This window comes from Dipodomys merriami, unplaced genomic scaffold (assembly GCF_024711535.1).
Source record: "Dipodomys merriami isolate MVZ:Mamm:240054 unplaced genomic scaffold, mDipMer1.0.p SCAF_6, whole genome shotgun sequence".
NCBI classification, from domain to species: Eukaryota; Metazoa; Chordata; class Mammalia; order Rodentia; family Heteromyidae; genus Dipodomys; species Dipodomys merriami.
In genome coordinates this window covers 72,898,494-72,921,271 of record NW_027206179.1, presented here as the reverse complement: position 1 = coordinate 72,921,271, position 22,778 = coordinate 72,898,494, and the positions used below count along the sequence as shown (strand labels likewise).

At 35.6% G+C, this 22,778-nt stretch overlaps 1 protein-coding gene across 7 annotated transcripts in view; it reads left to right on the top strand.

Moving 5' to 3' along the window:
• The window catches only part of Fndc3a (fibronectin type III domain containing 3A), a 118,339-nt gene that overhangs the window by 50,876 nt on the left and 44,685 nt on the right, over positions 1-22,778 (top strand). For 5 of the 7 annotated variants that reach the window (XM_070003177.1, XM_070003179.1, XM_070003178.1 and 2 more), the window contains exons 4-5: positions 12,133-12,209; positions 18,090-18,327. In XM_070003177.1, the coding sequence (XP_069859278.1) occupies positions 12,133-12,209; positions 18,090-18,327 (315 nt within the window). Of the gene's footprint in view, positions 1-8,418; positions 8,500-12,132; positions 12,210-16,171; positions 16,282-18,089; positions 18,328-22,778 lie in introns of those variants that run through there. The other 2 variants (XM_070003182.1, XM_070003184.1) reach the window with 2 other exon arrangements.

Genomic DNA, 22,778 nt, shown 5'->3' with positions numbered 1-22,778 from the left:
TTGTGAAGTAAAGTGATATAATAAGATATACTTCCTACTGCTTGTCATTAATTTCTTCTTCTTTTAATGTCTTAATTTGCCCTAATAAAAACTTTATTAATGAGGCTGCAAAATTAGCTTTGAAAGTTTATTACCACTTAAATTCAAATGCTTGAGACATAATATTTAGAACACGTCACCTGTATTGACCATTATATTTGTAGTCTCCTAAATTGTTCTCACCTCTTCTACCCTCCAGTTAACCTAAAATATATTTGGCTTTTAAATGGTCTTCACATTTGTTTTCTATGGGTAGTCATCATATAAAATAAAACAACATTTGTTAATGCTTTAGTATGCATAAGTAAGGGAGAAAATTATAGAGAAAGAAAATAGAGCCCTGAGCCCAGTGGCTCATGACCGTAATCCTGGCTACTCAGGAGGCTAAGATCTGAGGACTGTGGTTCAAAGCCAGCCAAGGAAGGAAGGGAGGAGGGAGGGAAAGAGGGAGAAGAAGAGAGGGAGGGAAAGGAAAAGACAGGAAGGGAAAAAACTATGGACAGATCTGCAAAATGACTCAAGCCATTGAAGGGAAAGGAGGAAAAGCATAGGTAGTGAGCAAATGAAAAGATTTAAAAGTCAAGAAACAGGTTTGATTTAAGCCCAGGAACAAAATTATAGGTTTTAACCCTTCATTCTTCTTATAACTGTTAAGACTTTTGTTGTTGTTGTTGTTGTTGTTTAGTTGGTTGGTTTTGTGGGGGGGGAGGTGTAGGGAGATATGCCATTTCTGGGCTTGAACTCAGGGCTTGGGCACTGAGTTGTTGGTTTTGTTTTGTTTTGTTTTCCTCAAGGCTAGCCCACTACTACCTTAGCTACAGCTCTGCTTTTTGGCTTTTTGGGTGCTTAATTTGAGATAAGAGTGTCACAGACTTTTCTGCTTGGACTGGCTTTGACTGCTATTCTCAGATCTCAACTTCCTGAATCGCTACAATTACAGGCATGAGCCCTTGACACTTAGCCACATATAATTGTTGATTCCTCCTTAACAATAGATTCCCTCCCATGCAGGAGTAGTTTAGTAGCATTTATTGGCTGCTTCTTGGATCCTTGACACTATACATCAGTTACTGTCTAAGTTGAGTGAGCCTAACATGTTAGGTATGTATGTATTCAGAACCTACATTTAAATACTACCACAAAAATTAAGGTCATGGTAATGGTCAGCGTCAGTTTTTTGAAGGATCCGGTACATTTTTTGTAAAGGAGAAAGAGTGGTGTATTTCATATCCCTTTCTTTTTATTTTTATTTTATTGCTTGATAGATTGCCCGTCCTGGGGCTTGAACTCAGGGCCTACGCTGTCCCTTAGCTGCTTTTGCTCAAGGCTAGCACTCTACTACTTGAGCCACAGCACCATTTGGCTTTTTCTATTTATGTGGTACTGAGGCATCAACCCAGGACTTCATACCATTAAGCCACATTCCCAGCCCTCCCTTGTCCTTTTATATCTTCATAATCTGAAACAACTTTTTACTGAACTGAATGAGTCTGCTTCTTAAATTTTCTGACATGCAAGTGACACAGATATACTATTACAATCTACCAACATCCTTATAATAGCTGGTCTTGTTTACTTATTGTTAGGGGCAGGGGAGAAGTCGACCCTTCTAGCTTTTAATTTGCCTCTGCACAGACAGTCCCTTTCTCCAAATCATCTATCTGATTGGTTCAGTTGTCTTAGCTGCTTCATTTGCAGCCATTTTGGATAAGTGGTAAGTTCACTGGATTTTATACATAGTGGAAATCAGTATTGGGTTATTCCTGCTTTTTTTTTTTTCAAGACAAACCAGTAGAGTCTTATACTGTGGTAGTATGAGCTATACTTAACTACAGAACTAGTTTGACATTGTGTTCTTTGTTATATAGTTTTAATTACAGCTCCTTACTCTACAAACCAGAGTACTTTTATGGCCTAATTCTAGTAATGGCATAAAAATAACCCATTTATGTAAATTTATGTGTATGCTGGGACTGGGATTTGAACTTAGGGCCTCAGGCTTTCACAGAGCTTTTTGGCTCATGGCTGGTCTTCTACCACTGGAGCCATGTATCCAGTTCAGCTATTTTGCTGATTAATTGGAAGTAGAGTCCTTGGACTTTTCTGTGAGGGCTGGCTCTGCCTTCTAAATAGCTTGGATTATAAGCAATTCAGAATAATTTTTTCTTTATTAATTTCCCTTCTTTAATTTGTTATCAATTATTATGTTTGGTGGGTTTTTTTTTTTTTTTTTGCTTTAATGCTGTGAGTATATTTTAACTTTTTTTTTAACCTTTCTTTTTTGGGTCCAGTCGTGGGGCCTAACTTTGGGCCTGGGAGCTGTCCCTCAGCTCTTCAGCTCAAGGCTAGCGCTCTACCACTTGAGCCATAGCCCGGTATAGTTATATGATGTAATTAGGAAATATTTGAGGTATACTGTGTTTGGATCTTTTTCAAAAGCAAGACTTCTTGTATGTTCTTTGTTGTTGTTTGGTCTTTTGTTTGTTTTTTTGTTTTACTGTATATATAGTTCTAGGGATCACACTTAAGACTTCTACCACTGATGCACCTCCCAGCCCTTTTTATATTGACTTTATATTGACTTTAAGTCTTTAATGCCTTTTTGATAGGACCTAACTCTATACTCTTATTGTTTTTACAGTTGCCACTAGTTGTAATGTTCAACATTAGTGACAGAATCCTAACCTAACTTTCAATTATAGTAAGAAAGCTATAGGTTCATTCATGTTTACTAAAGCCATTCAATAACCTACACAAAAAAATTTCTGTAGGAGTAAACAGAAGATTGAGATCATTACAGCTTATAGAACATGGTTTGCAATGATTAACTTATTTTTCACTTTCCCATTCTTATTATGGCAAAAGAAAACTTAAAAATATAACTGATTTTCATTGCTATATTATTGTCTCAAATACTTTCCAGGGAGTTCTCTTAAATTAAGAGCAAGCAATTGCTTAGATTTCTTCATAACATTTTAATACTTTAACTGACATTATCTAACATTTCTTGGACTATTTTTCAGATACATTTGTCAAGACAAGCACTACAATTTTTCTTGGGTGACAAAATTATATACTCAATTTTGTGCCAATCACTTTACAAATATGGGCTCTTTTAGTCAACATTATATTCCTGTGAAGTGGAATAGTTACAAGTTATCATAGTTACAAGTTATTACTAGATTTAGATGGGCTAGCTCCAAGCTCCATGCTCACCAACATTACCTTATTCTGTTCCTGTTGTTAAAGATATGACAAATATTTTAAGTTATAATAAAATTGGCAGAAAAAAACTAAAATTCACTTGTTAATATTTGATGCAAATGAAAAAAGTGATTCATGCAGTATTAACAAGGAGAGAGTAGTATTTTACCCATTTAGGGGCATGGTCTGGTTCATAAGGAGCATAGTAGGCTGTGGTCAGGAGTTTAGACGACTTTTAGTAGTGAAGAATTGCTTATGGATTTTTGTTTTTGTTTTTTGTTTTTTATGTGGTGCTGAGGAATCGAACCCAGGGCCTCAGGCATGCAAGGCAAGCGCTCTACCACTGAGCCACTTTCCCAGCCCCATGCTTATGGATTTTAAGCAGAGGAAATAGACTTACTTTTTACTACTAGGGAATGGGAGCAAGAAGACCCATTCATAACATTCATACTCAGAAAAACTACTACATGTCCTATGAAAATTAAAATTCATATAAACGTAAGACCTAACATTTCTCTTCCTAGGTTTGTAGAGTATTTTAAAGAAACAGGGGGGCCAAGAGACATACAGAAATATGTTCATGGTAGCAGTGTTCTATCACACTAGATTCTGTTAATCTGCTTTTACTTCTTTGGTGATATGTCAAGTCTCATTCATAGTTTAAATATTATGTATGTAGATGCTTACTAGACATTTCTAATGTTGCATGTCCAAATCTGTAACACCTGATTGTCCCAAATTCTGCTTCATTCACTTTGGTGATATTACAAGCAATATTGCTATGAATGTTATAAATCCCACTTTGGTAAATGTGTATATTTTCATTCCCCAAATAGCTAGAAGTAGAATTACTAGATCATAAGGTATTAATATGTTCAACTAGTGGGTAGTTTTGCTATTCCCACAAGTAGTATACACAAGTCAGATGAATTCTTTTTAAATATAATTAAGGTACCATCTTAAAATCCAGCAGTGTCCATCCCCCATTTCATGCAAAGTAAAATCCAAAGTCCTTATAGTATCTATAAACAGCCCAACAAAATGTTAGCTCATGTCCCTCTTTATCAGAAAGCCCTCCTGTTTTCCCCTTTACTGGTGCTGCTCTGGTGACATGAGTGTCCTTGTTTTATATTGAACATGCCACTTGTTCTCCCACCTTAGGGTCTTTGCCCTGATGGATTCCTTTATATACACATGACTCATTCCTACCTTTCTTTCTAGGCTTTGCCCAAAAGTTACCTCAGTGAAATCTAAACAAATCTCTGTATTTGAAATGGCAATTTGCATTCTCCCTCTTCACAGTCCTCCTTACCCTGCTGTGTTTTTCTTATTTCATAGCATTTTCAAACATGTTTTCAATATTTTTCAAATATAATCTTCAATCATATTATTTATTTGAATATTATTTACTTATATATTATGCTATTGTTCTATTCCCCCAGTGTAAACTAACTCGATGAGGGCAGAGAGATACTTATTTGTTTTCACTTAGTAATATATTCCAAGTGCCCAGAACAGATCAGGCACGTTGTAGATAATCTATACATGTTTCTTGATTTAAGTGAAAGGGGATGAGATTGTTAAAGGAGGTGACACAAATCACGAATATTGTATTCATATACTGCTTTGTTAAATGACACCTTCCTTGTATAACTACTTAATTTTTATAAAGAATATGGTTGAAAGAAGAAAAAGATGCACATTGTACATACACATAAGTAGACACATTGAGCTGAAACCCCTCTGTACAACTGTTGAAAGACAATAAAAATTAATTTTAAATTAAAGCAGATTTTTTCAAAAAACTGCAGAGCCCAAAAGATAGTGGTAAGCAATTCATATTTATTTACATGAAGAATAAAAGAAATGAAGAAACTACAGCTATATGAAATCACATGAATAAATCTTACAAAAATTATAAAGGAGAAGGTTTCTGATGAACTTATATTTTACTATAAAACTCAAAATCAAATAAGCATTTTTTATATTTTTTTATGATTTTTTTCTTTATAGAATTTTTTCTCTGCTAGGGATAAACAGAGAATCTCATGTCTTCTTACTAAATCCATACTCCTAGCCTAAATAAAAGATAACAATAAACAAATAACAATAAAATAATTGGATGAGAGAGAGTAACTAGATGTAAGAATATTGGTGTGGTCTGTTTGGTTTGGTAGTAAGTTTATAGCCATCACTTTAATGTAAACAACTTGTATTATTTTCCTTTATATGTATCAACTATTGGACAGTAACACTAATAATTTAAAAGTGAACATGAAGTCAAAATAGATGTTAACTTTGAGAAAGTTAAGAGTAGTGGCTGATGGTGTCACAGGGCAGAGTAGGAGATAAGTTATGTGTGAAACTTTACCATGTTTATGGTCACAGAAGGATGAGAAGAAGGTGAGGATACAGGGCAAGATAGAAATTATTAATATTAATAAAGCAGAGTCCCAGAGGAGAATCAAATTAAGTAATGGAGAGATTTTTTTTTCACAAAGAGATGACACTTCTAAAAAAATACAGAGGTAAGAAAATTTTGTAAATAACTTTAAAAGAGTTCCATTTTATGTTGAGAAAAATGGTTGAGGTCAGGTGGGTGAGACATTTGAAAGTGTGAGGATTTTTAGTAATGATTTTAGGAATAGGTCACTGACCAGGAATAGATTTCTAAATAACTTTGTCAGCTGCATTAAGACTGGCAATCTGAGAATCGTGTGATTTTTTTATAGTTCAAGTCTAAAGAAAGAGAAAGTAATATCTGATTAAAATTGGAGATTTTTAAGGGAGACAAGTAAAAAATAGGAATCAGACAGGCTATGAAGACATTATTGGATGAAGAGAAAAGGGAAGGTCCTTATTAGAAAGAAGTTATACCAAAAGGAATCGAAGCCAGAAATGACTTATCTTAGTACTTGGGAGGCTGAGGCAAGAAGATCATAAGTCTGAGGCCAGTGTGAACTACACAGTGAGTTCAAGACCACAGCAGGGATAAGGAGAGGTGGAGGATGAGATAGCTAAATTCTAAGTATGGCTTTTTGAACATGGCTTACTAAAACCAGGATGAAAGAGAAGGAAATAATAAACCTGTGTTTTGGACATTATTATATTGATGGATAACAGCTGGAGCAAAGGGGGAAAACTCACTATCAAAGTTCTTAGTAAATAGTGTGAAAGCCATGAACAAGGAAAGGGATAATGCGTCACGTATATCATGATCTCAAGGGGAAAGAAACTTTAGCCTGAAACAAGTACAGTGATAATGGAAAGCAGCCTGAGCATATCTGGAGACTTATTAATACTGCCTTAGGAGAAAATGAGTAGCTGCTGGAGGCAGTTAGGTTTCATTTAAAGCAGTACAGGAACAGGTGTTAACTAGAAAGGTCAAGGATACATGGGTATTTATTCATAATGGGAGAAAGGTCCCAGAGAACACAATAGGAAGGATGAATTGAAAGATCATCAGTTGAAGAGGCAATAAGTGGGAAAACACAGCTGTGGGCAAACATGCGCCAAAATGAAGAATTGAACTTTTTAAGGCATGGCTAGGTACGCTGGGTCTACCATTTGCCAGTAGGTTCCATTAGAGGGATTAGAATTACATGAATCAGATAATGAGTACAATTCTTTTCATACAGTGTCTTCTTTTCCTTCACGCTCTCCCAGTCACTCTCTTCCATCTCCACCTACAAGTTGAATGGTTCACTTTCATCAGTATCCCATGAACTCCGCTGCTGCACTTTTCACGTTTTCCTTCGAGTTCTATACCCTACTTCTCCTTCCCTCTTAAAGATACACACATGAATACACCAAGCATAAAAAAAAATTACCATCCTTTGAAACGTCAGTGTATTTTGTGCTTAAATTTATCTAATTTGATCATTACAGCAGTGTTTTGAAGTGGATATCACCTTTTCATAAAAGGAGACTAAGAAATGAGAAGCGAGCAAGAGCAACCAACTCTGAGACCTTAGAACAGTAATTGCCTTTACAATAAGTATTGAAATTATTAAAAATGTTTTAATACCAATATTTTTATTTTCTTCTATTGTGCTTCTTGTTACAAATCACAATCATTATTTGTATTAGCTGCTAATAAATTTCCTCAGCACTTAAACAGTACCATAAAATAATGAATGGCCTTCCCAAGTTTAGTCTTTTTCCTTTCTGTCACTGAAACACAAATCTGATCCTGTCTTTTCACATTGCCTGGATATGTGAGAATGTCATCTATTAGCATCTTAATGTTCAGTTTACATCTTTTGTCAGAAAAAAAATATAACACCAACAATAAAAGTAGTAGTGTTAGTCAAGCACAGTAATCCACACCTGTAATATTAGCTCTTCAGAGACTGAGCAAGAGAATTACCAGTTTCAGTGTGGGAAGTCACACACACAAACACACACACACACAAGTTCCAGTGTGGGAAGTCTCTCACACACACAATTCCAGTGTGGGAAGTCACACACACAAGTTCCAGTGTGGGAAGTGACACAGACACACTAGCTGCAGAACCCACCTAACACACACACACACACACACACACAGCAGAACCCACCTAAAACAAAACCTTGAGGAACATATATCAGTCAAGTCATATCCCATACACCACACACACACACACACACACATACACACACACACCACAGAACACACACACACACACACACACACACAGAACCCACCTAAAACAAAACCTTGAGGAACATATGTCAGTCAAGTCATATCCCATACACAATTCTTTGTGAAAATTCGTAAGGATTGAGCACGGAGAAAGGGCATTTCAGTCCAAATCTTTTAAACTAATATCTTTATGCAACACGTTTAAAGTGAAAATTAGCAGCAGAATGTGTGGATGAATTAGGATACAGTGCATCACTGTTGTTAGTGTCGTCAGTGAACACAAAAGAGGATATTTTTACAACAAATCTATATATAGTAAAGTATATTTTGATGAGCGTTTAAGTTGTCTCATAAAAAAATCTTAAAGACGGTCATGTTCGGGCAGCAGCAGAAAAAAATCATTTAGTGTTAGTTCTGAGTCCGGAACGGTGCTAGCAGGAGCCTTTGGGCTTGGCTCTCCCCAGCTCACTGCGGATCACGTGGCGGCTGTCACGTGACTCGGTCAAAGGCTCTTCCTCTTACCGCTTTGCAAAAGCGAAACTGTTCTCCAATTAAAGCTGTTAACGTGTACTACGCTGTTTCCTTGTTGGATTTTCTTGTTCGCTACTGCTACTGTAAAAACAAAATGAGTGGTAAGATTTGCTCTTTTTGAACATTTGCTTTTGTTTTAAAACATAGAAAGCATTGTATTTAAACCCATGCCGCGTGTTTTTAATAGATGCCAAATATAATCACTATAAAATGTTTGAAATTGTTGCTGTGTACTTATAAAATGATTATGTAGAGTTAGACTGATTTTATATTCCACCGAATATCCTGTTATAGAGGTTTTACTTTAGTCGGTATTCTTTTAAAGACTAAAATCTGAAAATTGGCATCAGATTACTTGGAAGCCATTGTGAAAGCTTGCTTCTAAAGAGAACGTGTAGCAGGTCAGAAGCCCCATGCATTTATAATTTAAACATGGACAACGTTGTAGTTTTCATTTTTAAAAAAATTCTTAAATATGAATGTATCACGTACAGTTTAACCTAAATTAGATGAAATATCTAAAGTATTAAGTCACTGCTGGCAGGCGTTAGTTAAGAATTGGGGTGTGGAATGTCTCAAATTTAAGCCAGCTGTTTGGTGAACATAATTGTTTGTCTTTTCTGTGGGTTTTTAAAATAGGAACACCGTTAAAATAGTGAATACCCCTGTGATTGGAGGTAGGTCTTGCTCAAAGCATATAGATTGTAGAGGAGCTCTTAGGTATATCCACAGCTGTTAAGATGAAGCTGTTATTCTTCTGCCAGGTGTACATTTAATAGCGTAAACTTACCAGATACAGCTTCTTCCCTGAGACAGAATTTCCCTTACTCATAAAAATTTAAGTCAATTTGTAGTTAATCTTTTAAACCTTCCTAAATTAAAAAGTATTGTTGGAACAATTGAGGTAATCAAATATTTGCTTGTATAAACACAAATAGCAACAGAAATAATATTAACATTGTATTCCTAAACCTCAGGACTTGTATTTACTAATTTATGCATTACAGGGTTTATGTGTTCAATATTGAATATATCTTACCTATATTTTATGTTATTCTACTCATGTATCATTTCTACCTCTTAACTAGAAATTTTACTGGGTAGAATGAAGTGAAAGCAAGTTAAGGTCAAATTTTGTGTTACTAAATTATAAACTATTTTAGCAGAGCAAAGTATAAACAAGGATGGTGCATATCTGTAATCCAAACACTAGAGGTTAGAGATCAAAGGCCAGCCTGTGCTAAACAGAGAGACCTGTCGCAAAAAAACAAGCAAAAAGTCTAATTTGGTAACTGCATGATGTGTGTATATAGTCATATGTTTAGTAAAAAGAGAGCAGCCCAAACAGTATGTAGTTTTATAATAACAATGAATGTAATCAGCAATAACTAAGTAAATACAAATAGCTAAATAAATACAAAACACTTAGGACTTGACACAGCATTAAACTTGACAGCATGTGAGGGGGGCCCACAACCCTTTTGTACATAGGAGAAAAGATTGACAGATGTTAATTTTCTTTAGTAATATAACAATTTACAAAACTTCTTTGTTTCTCTACTCAGCTTAACAATTTACAAATAATACCTAAGCCAGCTCTTAGGATTTAGAAAGTTAGTTTACAGCACTTAGGTAAATTAGCTAATGGAAGTACAACTGTTCTGTAGAACTATTTTATTTGTCGTATAGTTGTAAAACTGTTCTAGTTTATTTTGGGCTTGGAATGTAGAAGCTTAAAAGTATGTTTTGGGCTGGAAATGTAGCTCAAGTGCTAGAGGGCCTAGAATGCCAGCTGTGATTGAAACAACCAAGGCCCTGAGTTTAAGCCACAGTACCAGCACTGTGTGTGTGTGTGTGTGTGTGTGTGTGTGTGTGTGTGTGTGTGTGTGTGTGTGTGTGTGTGTGTGTGTGTGTGTGTGTGTGTGTGTGTGTTGAGTGAAGCCTTTCTTCATAGTGATGTAAAGTAGTTCACAAATGTTATTTATTAACATAATACATAATATTATGCTTAAACTTGGGAAAATTCTATTCTTGCATTACCTCATTTTTCAAGGAAATAGAAAAAAGCAATCCTTAATTTCTCATAAAGGCAATGGAATATAGTTCTGCCTCTAGTGCAAGCTTAACTTTTCTGTGCCTCAGCTTCCATGTCTGGAAATGGTAATATTTACCAGAGAAAATTATTATGAAAAGAAAAAATACATAAAAGACCTGTTACTATTAATATTACACAATTAAGATAATATTCTGAATAATTGTATGCATTTGATGGAATTGTTTTGGATGGGAATTGTATTTGTTGAAAAGTTATTCTTATAGTCAGATATTATACAGGGTGACTTACATTCACTCTCCTTCTCCCTCCTTACTTTCTCGTAACTACTTGTCTTTTTTCTCCCTTCTCCAGTTCTTTTACTTTCTTTTCTTTTCCCTCCCACTTCCTTCCCCACTTGTCCCGCCCTCCTCTCCTAGCCTCTTCCTTCCCTCTCCTTTTGGCTCCTCCCTAGCCTTCTCCTTTCTTCTCTTAACCTCTTTTTGCCTTTCTTCCCCCTTTATTTTCTCCTCTTTTTCCTTCTCCCTCTCCTCTTTCCCCTTTCATTACCAGTGTTTAGTATTTCCCCTCTTGCCCTTTTTTTTTGTATTTTCAATTGTCTTTCCTTCCCAGCTTAATTCTCCTTTCTCTCTTCCTCTCCCCTGTTACACTTGCTCAATCCCATCCCCCTCTCCTTTGCTAGTAGGGCTGGAAACTGGCTTTGCTGGATCCTCTATGCTCTTTATTCTGTTTTCTGAAGTATTATGTATAAGGTTACCAGTGGTAGTAGTCTCTTACTGATCAAATGCTGTATAAAAGAGATCCTTTCCCCATTACATTCTTTATCTGACTCTGACACTTTATTTACTTAGAAGTAGTAATTTCTTTGAAAAGCTTTTCTCTCAGTGATTAAAAATGTGGGTGAGGGGACTGGACACTCTACAGTTACAGGAAGAAAAGATTTCAAGTGAGATACTTTTCTAAAAAGTTACATAAAACAAGATTTTAGTTACTAGAAAGAGTGAAACACACCTTCTGAAAGTGCTTATTTTTATTCCCAGAAAGGTGAAAAGAAAAGGTAAACAAGATATATTTGCAAAGCATGACATTATAAAAGCAAAAGGAAATATAAGATAAGAGAAGTTGACTTTACTTTTTTAGAACTTTCCAGTGTAAGAAACAATTTTTTTTGGTAAATACACTCTAACATTGTTTTCAAGCACCCATGGACATTACTAAGGAGTCTGTTAGTACTAACAAAGCACATTACAAGTATCTTAACTGTTCTTCATCCTCCTGCCCCTTCTCTTTAGAAACTTTTGCCTTTTACATTTCCATTGATTTTTATATTCAAAGTTCAGTTTGATTTTCCTGGGTCAATGTTTGTAACTTGCATAATTGTAAGTCACTTGGGATAATGATTCCAGATTATAGGAATACTAAATAAGAACTTTAAACCTAAGATTTTCAAAAGTTCCCTGGGGTGACTATTAATACCTTGCAGGTGTAAGAAACCTAAGTGTAATTACCAGTGCACTTTACAGGGCAAATGTTTTTGACAAGTAAGTCATCAGTTTCTTGTTATAATCTGTCTAGTTACTATAGGCCTGAGTGTGTGTCTTGGATGTACTAATCAAATTGTTTTCAACTTTAGCTTGCTAAACAATCATGGATTAATACATCATTTCTATGACCCATTCAGGTCCTGCTCAGGTTCCAATGATGTCCCCAAATGGTTCTGTGCCTCCTATTTATGTGCCTCCTGGATATGCCCCACAGGTACGTTTCTTGGGTTATTTTTCTTTAACAACAACTAGGCACACACACACACACACACACACACACACACACACACACACACACACACACAAAAGAGTGATAGTATTGGTCTTTTTAACTTTGATTCTGATGAAAAAAATATCCTTAGTGCTGAACTTTACTCAGTGTACTACTATCTTCTATATGTATGTTAGCAAATTTCAAAAGGAGGAAAATTTGTATTAGTAGCTCTCATCATTTGGCTTTGGCTTTTGACACCAAATTACAAAAAAAAAAATGTATTCTAAAGTTTTGTTTCCCTGAATATGTGACTAATGTAAATAATATCTTAGGTTGCCAAGGTGACTAATGTAAATAATATCTTCGGTCGCCAAGATGACTAATGTAAATAATAACTTAGGTCGCCAAGGTGCAACTTAACTTTTTAAAATTGATCCTTTGTCTTAGATGTACGCCAGGACAGTGCTTCCATTCTTATTCATATAGTTAACTCTCAGATACTGACAATAATTGTATGGCATATTGTTGTAAATAGAAGGTAGTTTGTTTTTGTTTTGGGGCCTCAAGCTGGCCTCAAACTCACAATACATGTAATAGGAATTAAACTGACAACCCTAAGGACTAGGAAGATCAATATCACTGCATACCCTATACCTTTTACTTTTCTCATATGTTGGCAAACTATGACTTAAATAATAGAATGTAGAGGGTAGAATAAAAAGAATAGAATAATATAGCTGCAGAGAACCTGTAATCTTAGCTACTCAGTAGGCTAAATTAGGAGGATTGTGATTTTGATCTGCCAGTCCAGTTAGAAAAATCCTCAAGACTCTATCCATCCTCAGTTAACTAGCAAAATGCTAGACTGAAGACATTGTTCAAGTGGTAGAGTACCAGCACTAGCTATAAGCAAACAAGCAGACTGAAAGCACAAGACCCCCAGTTCAAACCACAGAGCCATTTCTCTCTCTCTCTCTCTCTCTCTCTCTCTCTCTCTCTCTTTCTTATACACACACACACACACACAGAAGTATAACTAATTTACATACACAGGCAATTAAACTAAATCTGCAGGTGCTCAGTGTCTTCTACTACTGAGTTTGTATGTAGTCTTCACTCTCCTCGAATCCTTTTTGAGAAATGACTCACTTTGTCTGCCTAGGCACTGAATTTACACCCAAAGTTTCTTCAGGCCATCTCTTTTTTATTCCATTTATGCCAGGGAGATGGGATATTGTGGTAGATTCTGTTTATTCTTTGAAGTGTATTAGTATATGAATCAGAAGAAAAGGAAATTTTCTGGTAGGAAAAATGAAAGTCAGCTGAGACTGAGAGTCAGAAAAGCTGGATCGGTGTCTTTATTTCAAACCTTTGCTGGCTGCTGTGCAAATCAACTTCCTTGACTCTGTTGGTCTCTCATTGTAAGATGAGAAGATAGCACATAAGGAGATAACATGTCTGAAAGCACCTAGTAATCTTTTCAGAAGAATGGCTTCTGCTCACTATCTCTACTTTTGTTTAATACACTGATACCTTAATTTATTAAAGTCTGCATTCAGCTCATATTACCTTACTGAAATTGCTCCTTACTGTGTACCATATTACCTTTTTTCTAGTCTTATTCCTTCTGACCTCTGAATATTAGACACTATTGGTGTGATTTGTCCTTGATTTTCCTGACTTAATGCCTTAATTTTAATGTCTATTTTTTCTACTTCTCTGTTACTTTCTACTTCTCTGTTACTTTCTACTTCTCTGTCCTTTTCAGAACTTTATTCACTTGAAGACCTTTCTCTAGCATAATTTAGTTAAACATCTCTCAAGTTACCACAGTTTGCTAATTAGTTCTTTTAGGAAGATGATGAATTTTTACAGTTCCTATGTTTAGCAGTCAACAGTGTTCCACAAATAAATATTGGGTGCTCATATATGTCAAACACTCTTGAATGTTTGGGATGTATATGTGAATAAAAGATGTAAAGACTAAACCCCTCTAAAATTTATGTTCTTGTGGAAGACAAGCAAACAAAAAGTATAACCAGTGGATAATTAACGTACCAGATAGCGAATAATATGGGGGCAGGGCAGAGCTGGTTAGAATTAAAATAAGATGGTAGAACAAGACTTTTTAGAAAGATGATATTTAAACCAAGTCTTAAAGAGCAGCTGAGTGTTAACCATGCATTTATCTGGGGTAAAAGGGATTCTGGGAATAGAAATTGCCAGCACAAACATCCTAAATTGAGAGCATGTTTCATGTCTGTAAAAAGCAGGGAGGCCAATGTGGCTTGACTATATTGGAATTGTCAAGACAGAGTAATAGTATAGTAGTTCGTGACACCAGAGAGTTAACTCTGCTAGATTATTTAGGATTCTACTCCTTTTTTATCCTCACATATTTTTATGACAAATACAGTGCCTATCCATATAATAGGTACTTTACAAATATTTATAAATTAGACAAATATTCATCCAGGTTAAACTTTTATATCTTTAAACTGAAAGTAACTAAAATAACTTATTTATAGTACTTGCTTGATTTTTTTTCACTCTTTTGGATATATAAATAGCCTGTAGTTGTCTTGTCCTATATAAATGTTGATTTCTTCACTTTTTTTGGGGGGGGGGTCCTGGTCGTGGGGCCTGAACTCTGGGCCTGGGAACTGTACCTCAGCTCTTCAGCTCAAGGCTAGCGCTCTACCACTTGAGCCACAGCGCCACTTCCGGCTTTTTTCTTTCTGCTTATGTGGTGCTGAGGAATCGAACCCAGGGCCTCAGGCATGCAAGGCAAGCGCTCTACCACTGAGCCACCTTCCCAGTCCTTTCTTCACATTTTTTAAGGCATCACTCTTGGCTTTTTATTACCCTCTCAGTACTGAGACCTGAACTCAGGCCTATACTCTTCACTTGCTTTTTCAATCACATCAGGCATACTTCCACTTGAGCCATGCCTTACATTCTGAGTTTTGCTTGTTATTTGGAGATAAGAGTCTGGAGGATTTGTCTGCACAGGCTAGCTTCAAACCACAGTCCTCAGACCTGAGTAGCTAGGTTATAGGCCTGAGCCACTAGTGCCTAGCTGTCCTTTTTTAAGCATTGTAAGTTCTAGTATTACTAGTTAAATGAAATAGGAAGATTATGAAAAATGGACATGTATCTTAGAGACAGAAATGTGTGACAGCTATGCAAGTGTGGACACACAAAATCTATAAAATTTGAACTATCCAGGTGTTGGTGGTTCACACCTGTAATCCTAGCTACTTATGAGGCTGAGATCTGGAAGGTTTTGGTTAGAAGCCATTTTGGTCTGAAAGACTGTAAACAACTCTATCTCCAGTTAACCAACAAAATACCAGACTGGAGATGTATCTCAGACACCAGCAATAAACAAGAAAACTGAGCAATCAAGAAAGCAAGGCCTTGAATTCAGGGCACTGTCAAAAGTACTAACTTGTACTTCCTAAAGAATACCACAAACTAGTGGGCTGAGAATGTGGATTAGTGGTAGCATGCTTGCCTAATGTGCATCAAGTCTTGGTTTTGATTCCTCAGCATCACATAAGCAGAAAAAGCCTGTTGTGGCTCAAGTGGTAGAGTGCTCGCAAAAGAAGCTCAGGGGCAGTGTCCAAGCCCTGAGTTCAAGCCCCAGGGCTGGTGCAAAAAAAAAAAAAAAAGGATATCACACCATGACCTATGTAACACCTGACGTATGCAACTGTGTGTCACCTTTACAATAAAAATTTTAAAATAAAAAAAACCACATTGCAAGAAACTTAATACTTGGTAATTTAATGATGTTGTTAATGACATAAAAAAAACCAAAAAGTTGAAATTACCTGAGACTCCTGAAAGGCTATGACAAAAGTTCTCCTAAGTCTTTTTTCCCTTTTTTGCTTTGTTGTTGTTACGGAGTGTGGGTTGTTATGGAAATGAGAGAGCATCTAACAGTGAGGAGATTGTAGACCTCACAATGTGGAGAAAGGCCCATATCATCCTGAGGATAAGTTTCAGATTACCTCTTTGAGCTGTGCTTGTTATTTCACTTTGCCTTATGTCAACACCCAGCAGTGAGGTTAGTATATTTTTCAAAGATTTTACAACCAGTCTGTTCTCAGTCTTTGCTATCCTGGGAGAATATAAGGAAAAGTTAGAGATTCAGTTTGGATGAAGAAGTGTTAAAGAGCTGGAGAGAAAGGAGGTCATTCACTAAAATAAGTTGGGGTAGAAGTTGCTAAAAGTGGAGAGGAAGCAAAGAATTGAGATATCACAGAACCATAATAGTTTAGTAGTGTTAACAGGGGAATTAGAACAACATTCTAGTATAATTAACAGATCATATTCATTAAGCAAAACTTTTTAGCATGACTGCCATGAGCTAGGTACTATTCCAGGTACTCAGTAAGCAAAAACATACAGTAATCATGAAATATGCTGTCTGTCAGGGCAGAGTTATATGCAATATAACATAATCAGATAATAAACACAACTCCTTTTTGGCAGTTGTGAATTTTTCCTGTGTTCAATAAAGTAAAGAAAAAAACAGGACTTTACCTAGTTAGAAATTAGGTGGCACCTATGTTTAGAAAATCAGACTGTTCTGGAATATATTTAATTATGTGTGTTTCAATTTTTATTAACATAGACTACATAGATTTTCCCCCTTCCTCAGCCTGATTTTATTTTTATTATTACTATCAAGGAATTTCTCACTTGTTTATTTGAAATTACATGTTTAAATGTTTGGCTCTTTTTTTTTTTTTTTTGCCAGTCATGGGGCTTGAACTCTGTGTCATTTCCGGTTTTCTTGTGGTTTATTGGAGATAAGAGTTTCACAGACTTTCTCGCCTGGGCTGGCTTTGAACCGCAATCCTCGGATCTCAGCCTCCTGAGTAGCTAGGATTATAGGCATGAGCCACTGGCGCCCGACAGGTTTGGCTATTTCTTAGCAGCTAGGCCTTCTGACACATGATAGTTTTGAGGTGTCTGGCTTCTAAAGTTATTTGCTGCTTTGAATCATTGCTTGGAGTGGTGAAGTTCTGTGTTCTTTCAGCCTTAGACTGGCTCTTTTTTTTCTTTTTTTTTTTTTTTCTCCATTCATTGTGGGTTTGGGGGAGAGAAGGGATATTGTGATAAAATATACATAGAAGAAAATGATTTGTTGTCTTAACCATTTTTAAGAACATAACTCAGTGGCACTGAATACATTCACAATGCTATATTACTGTCATACCTACCCATCCACAGAATTCTTCAAATTTCTGTGAACTTGTTAAACAGTGACTTTCTCCTTTTCCCCTTAGCTTATCTTTGTATTTTAAATGTTTATTCTCAGCAGAAAGGGGATCCTAATTGTATAAATGATTTTAACTATTTTTTTTAGCCAAATAAGATCTTTGTGTTGTAAAACACATAAAACAATTGAGGACCTGTGGAGTCTATGCCCATAGAGCAAAGTGGAGTCCGAAGAGAGTTACATTGCTGAGTTCAAATACTAATTCCAGCATAATACCTGTGTGACCCTGGGCAAGTTATTCAACATCTCTGTGCTCTAGTTTCCCAATCTAAAACATGGAAACGATAACAGGACCTACATGCAATACTGTTATGAGGTTGAATTAGTTAATATATTGATTAGTCCTTGAAAAACTTAGAATTAACTTACAGAGTAGACATATGGATTTGAAAAATTAAACACGACAGTATTATAAATATCAAATAGTTCAAACTGACTCATATATACCTAATATAGTTAGTAAGTTCTTTCCATGTTCGTTTTATAATTTTTTCAATTTTCTATGGTGTATAATTTCTACTATAAAGTTTGAGAAGAATTGCGTATATCCTACAGAAGAGATTTTCAATCTGATGTTCATTTTCTAGGTTATTGAAGACAATGGTGTTCGAAGAGTAGTTGTAGTTCCTCAGGCACCAGAGTTTCACCCTGGTGGTCACACAGTCATCCATCGCTCTCCACATCCTCCCCTGCCTGGTTTCATTCCTGTTCCAACCATGATGCCCCCTCCACCACGACATATGTACTCACCAGTGACTGGAGCTGGCGACATAGCAACACAGTATATGCCACAGTATCAGTCTTCACAAGTATATGGAGATGTAGGTAAGGCATATAAAACTGCTCCTATTTTATTGAGTTTGAACATTCCTTATTATCTGCTTGTCATGTAAAAGAAACAATACATAGTAATAATACCACAATCGCTTTCTATTGCTTAACCATTATTCTTTGTGTTTCATTCTCATGCTAAAACAAGTCAAAAGTAAACAGAAAATCAAAGAGAGGAAGTAAATGTGTATCATGCAACAGTATTTAATAGGGTCATGCTCTACAGTTGAGCACTGAGGAAATTTTCAGCCAGGAATAACTAAGCTATAGTTAAACCCTGACATCTAAAATGCCACTACACTAAGTTTGTGATCAATAGAAAGAAACCAGAATGAGCCACAAAGCACAAAAAATAATTTTATCCTTTCCCATGGCTGTAAGCACCACATATACTGGCAGTCTCAAATTCGTATCTTCAGCCAAAAATCTCTCAAAACGAAACTTTTGACAAAGGGTCCCAATAACTATGCCCAGGCTGGCATTGCACTGGCAAGTTCCTCAGTTCACACATCCAGCTCCTCAGTAATTTGGTTTACAGGTGTGTACCACCAATTCCAGACCAGTTATTTCTCCTTTGTTTTCCCTTTCTCTTATGGAACTATTATGTGTTTTCTTTTTACCTTTAACCATTTCCTTTTCAATTTTTTAAGTTAGTATACCAAGGAGATTTGCATGCATATGATGTGCTTTGATCAAATTCACTCCATTACTTTTTCCTGCTCTCCCCTACTCCTGCTTTGGAAACAGTTTTTAATCATTTCATTATTTTATACATGAATGTGAAGTACTTCAATCACATCCTCTTCATACTCTCCCTTTTCTCCTATCCTTTCTAGCTCCCACTCTCAAACAGTATCCCCATATTACTTACTACCTTTTTGATATAACCTATTTGGATATCTCCTATACTGCATCCAGGGCATCTCTAACATCTTAATTTAAATAAAAAATTTGCTATGCAGCAGACCCTGTAGTGGATTGATTATTTACATTTTATATATATAGTCTATGTTTTTCAAACTTAGGGCTTGAGATTCCACATTTCTAACAAAGCCCCAGTAGTGTTTATGCAGTGATCCAAGTCCATTTTAGAATAGCAATGATTATGATACACACTAGTCTCATTCTTCTGTTTTATTGCTGATTGTGTTTTCTAGAGTGTGTGAGAAAATTAGAAGACTAGACATTGCAGTTATTATTATTTTGTACTGTAAAACCTATTGTCACAATGCTGAGATCTGAGGTTTACAGTTCAAAGCCAGCTTGGGCAGAAATGTCAATGAGACTCATCTCCATTAACCAGCAAAAAGCTAGAAGTAGAGGTGTAGGTTAAGTGATGGAACACCAGCCTTGAGTGAAAAAGCCAAGTGAGAGTGAATGGCCCTGAGTTCAGTCCCCAGTACTGGCACCAAAAAGAAAGAAAAAAACATTTATTTTTGTGTAGATAGGAAATGCATTAGAATATATGGATATAATTTGCAATGGATCAAAGAAAGTAAAAGGCATTAATCCACAAATTAAACCAGTTATCCAGTGGTAGAAGGTAAGAGAGATATTAAAAAGCCAAAGAATCTACTACTGGATCTTATTAACGAACAATGCAGTTTTTATAGTCAGTAGCTGCTTCCCTGACTTTTTCTGTGTACATTTTAACTTGGATTAGGTTCCTAAAATGGAATTTCTTAACATTTTGAGCTTGAACGTCTCTAGACATGAAGCCAGTCTGCTGGTGGCTCATGGCTATAATCCTAGCTACTCAGGAGGCTGATATCTGAGAATCACCATTCAAAACCAGCTCAGACAGGAAAGTCCATGAGACTCTTATCTCCAGTTAACCAGTAAAAAGCCAGAAGTAAAGCTATGACTTAAGTAGAGTGCTAGTCTTGGGCAAAAAAATAACTTTAGGATAACACCCAGGTCCTAAGTTCAAACTCCCAGAACCAGCACACACACACAAAAAAATTATTGGAGAATCTTCAATAAAGTTATGTGAAATACAGAAGAGGAATATAAATGTGTCTCAGTTTGTGCATATATATTGAAAGTAGGAATCAAATCTAAGCATAAGATTCACTTTTTATACACATACACATACACTGAAGGTAATTTTTTTTAGTAATATTTTAAACAACGTGTTATTTTGGGTTAGGAATGTTCAACCCTATACTATATTCACTACCACTACTTAATTCCAAAACATAGTTATCATATTGAAAACACATACAACTACCAACAGTATATCCCTCTCTTTTCTCTTTCTATTTCCTTTTACCGCATCATTTAATCTGTTTTGTTTCTGTGGGCCTATTCTGGCTGTTTTATTTAAATGTAAACAATATATGTATTGCATATAAGATTTTCCTTAAAATGTGTCTGGGTTATGTTAATGTAACGGTTTTAAGGTTCATCTATAGTGACATTTTTATGCCTTTTTATAGCTAAATATTACACTTCAATACGCCACATTTAGTTTATTCATTTATTGGTTTTTGGATATTTGGGTTGCTTTTGCTTTGTCTCCAGTAATGCTGCTTTGAATATTTGTATGTGAATTTTTGTGATGATATTTTCACTTCTTACAGTTGTGGTGCAGAGTAGAATTGCTGGATTATATATTAATTCTGTGTTTAACTTACTGAGGAATGGTCAACCTCTTTTCTTCAGTAGTTTTACTTTTTTAATGTTTCATCTGCAAGTAGAATGATTCTGATTGTTTCGCATCCTTGTCAAAACTGGTTATTCTCTATTTACCAACTGTGGTTTTGGTTTGATTTTTTTCTAATGACTACTGATATTTTCATTTATATATTGAACATATATCATTTATGGAGAAACTGTTCACATCCTTCACCATTTTTTATGGTTGAATTATATGTTCTTTATATTGTAGAAACAAGTCTCTTATCAGATATGTATTTATGGGTATTTTTGCCCATATTGTCTTTTTCACTTTCCTCATTGTGTCATATAATATAATTTTGTCATTAGATTTTGAATAAAGAGCCTGCACTTGATATGCAAGCAGTGTACCACTAAAACCATACTCACAGCTCAAAAGTTTTTAATTTTGATGAAGTCCAGTTTATTTTTTCTTTGATTACCTGTGCTTTTACCTGAGAAACTGTACCTGGTCCAGATCACACAAGTATTATACCTTTGTTTGCTTCAAAGAGTTTTATCATGTTAACCTTTACTTTTGGGACTTTGATTCGTCTGAACTAAATTTTATATATGGAATGATGTAAGGGTCTGTATTCATTCTTTTATGTATAGGTATCCAAAGCCCCTGTTTTTAATTCTAATGATATTATACTTAGCTTTTGAGTACTCAGTTTAAGAATATTATGCCAGTTTTCTAACAGCACTGGTAAATTAAAATTATTTTCTTCACTGAAACCTAACTTTGGCTTTTCTTTTATTTTTCCCAAAACTCAAGCAGGGCACTGGTAGCTCAGATTCCTGTAATCCTAGCTACTCAGGAGGCTGAGATCTGAGGATCGCAATTCAAAGCTAGCAAAGTCTGTAGTAAGATTCTTATCTCCAATTAACAAAGTGGAAATAGAGAGGTGGATTAAAGTGTTAGAGCACTAGCCTTGCACAAAAGAGTTCTAGGACAGTGCCCAGTCTCTGTTCAAGTCCCATGACTGACTAAAAGAAAGCAAAACTTGAGACGAATGAGTTAATAAATAAGCTTTTAATTTTTTTCTTTTGAACATTGACTTCATTATATTGCTATGACTTTTATTAGAACTAATGCATTCTTCATATCAAGTCCCAAAGTTTAGTTCTGTTAGTAGACACATAGAAATAACCATTCTTCATAAAATTTTATAAACTTCATGGTAAACATTTTCTTATTCTCTTCTCATGTCATAGCGTTCTTTGGAAAAAAGTATTTTGTTGTTGTTGTTTTCTTTGTACCCAGAACTCCAAACCTGCACCAACTTTTTGAGGTTGAGAAATTTCTATATTTTTAAATTTTATTTTATTGTAAAGATGATGTGCATAGAGGTTACAGTTATGTAAGTAAAGTATTGAGTACATTTCTTGTTGAACAGTGATCCTCCTCATTTTCTACCACTTTCCCTTCTCCCCGGCTCCCCTGACCCCCAAGTCATAAAGTTCATTTCCAACATAGTGTCTTGTAAGTATCTCTGTTGGATTGGTTCACCTTTAGTCCTTTGTCTCACCATTTTGTGATTCCCCTCCCCTTCCCCAAATCAGATAAACGTCTATACAAGACACAGAGCACCAAAATCAAAACCAGCAAAATGGGGAATAAACAAGGGGGGGCGGGGAATGCAAAAGAAAAATAACACAGTACACTTAAAAAAACCAAAAATCCTGTTTCCATATCTTAGAGTTCATTTCAGTTAGCATCATTTTATATAGCTATTGAGCTATTGTGATCCTCTGCTAGGACTATCCTAGACATATACTAATTA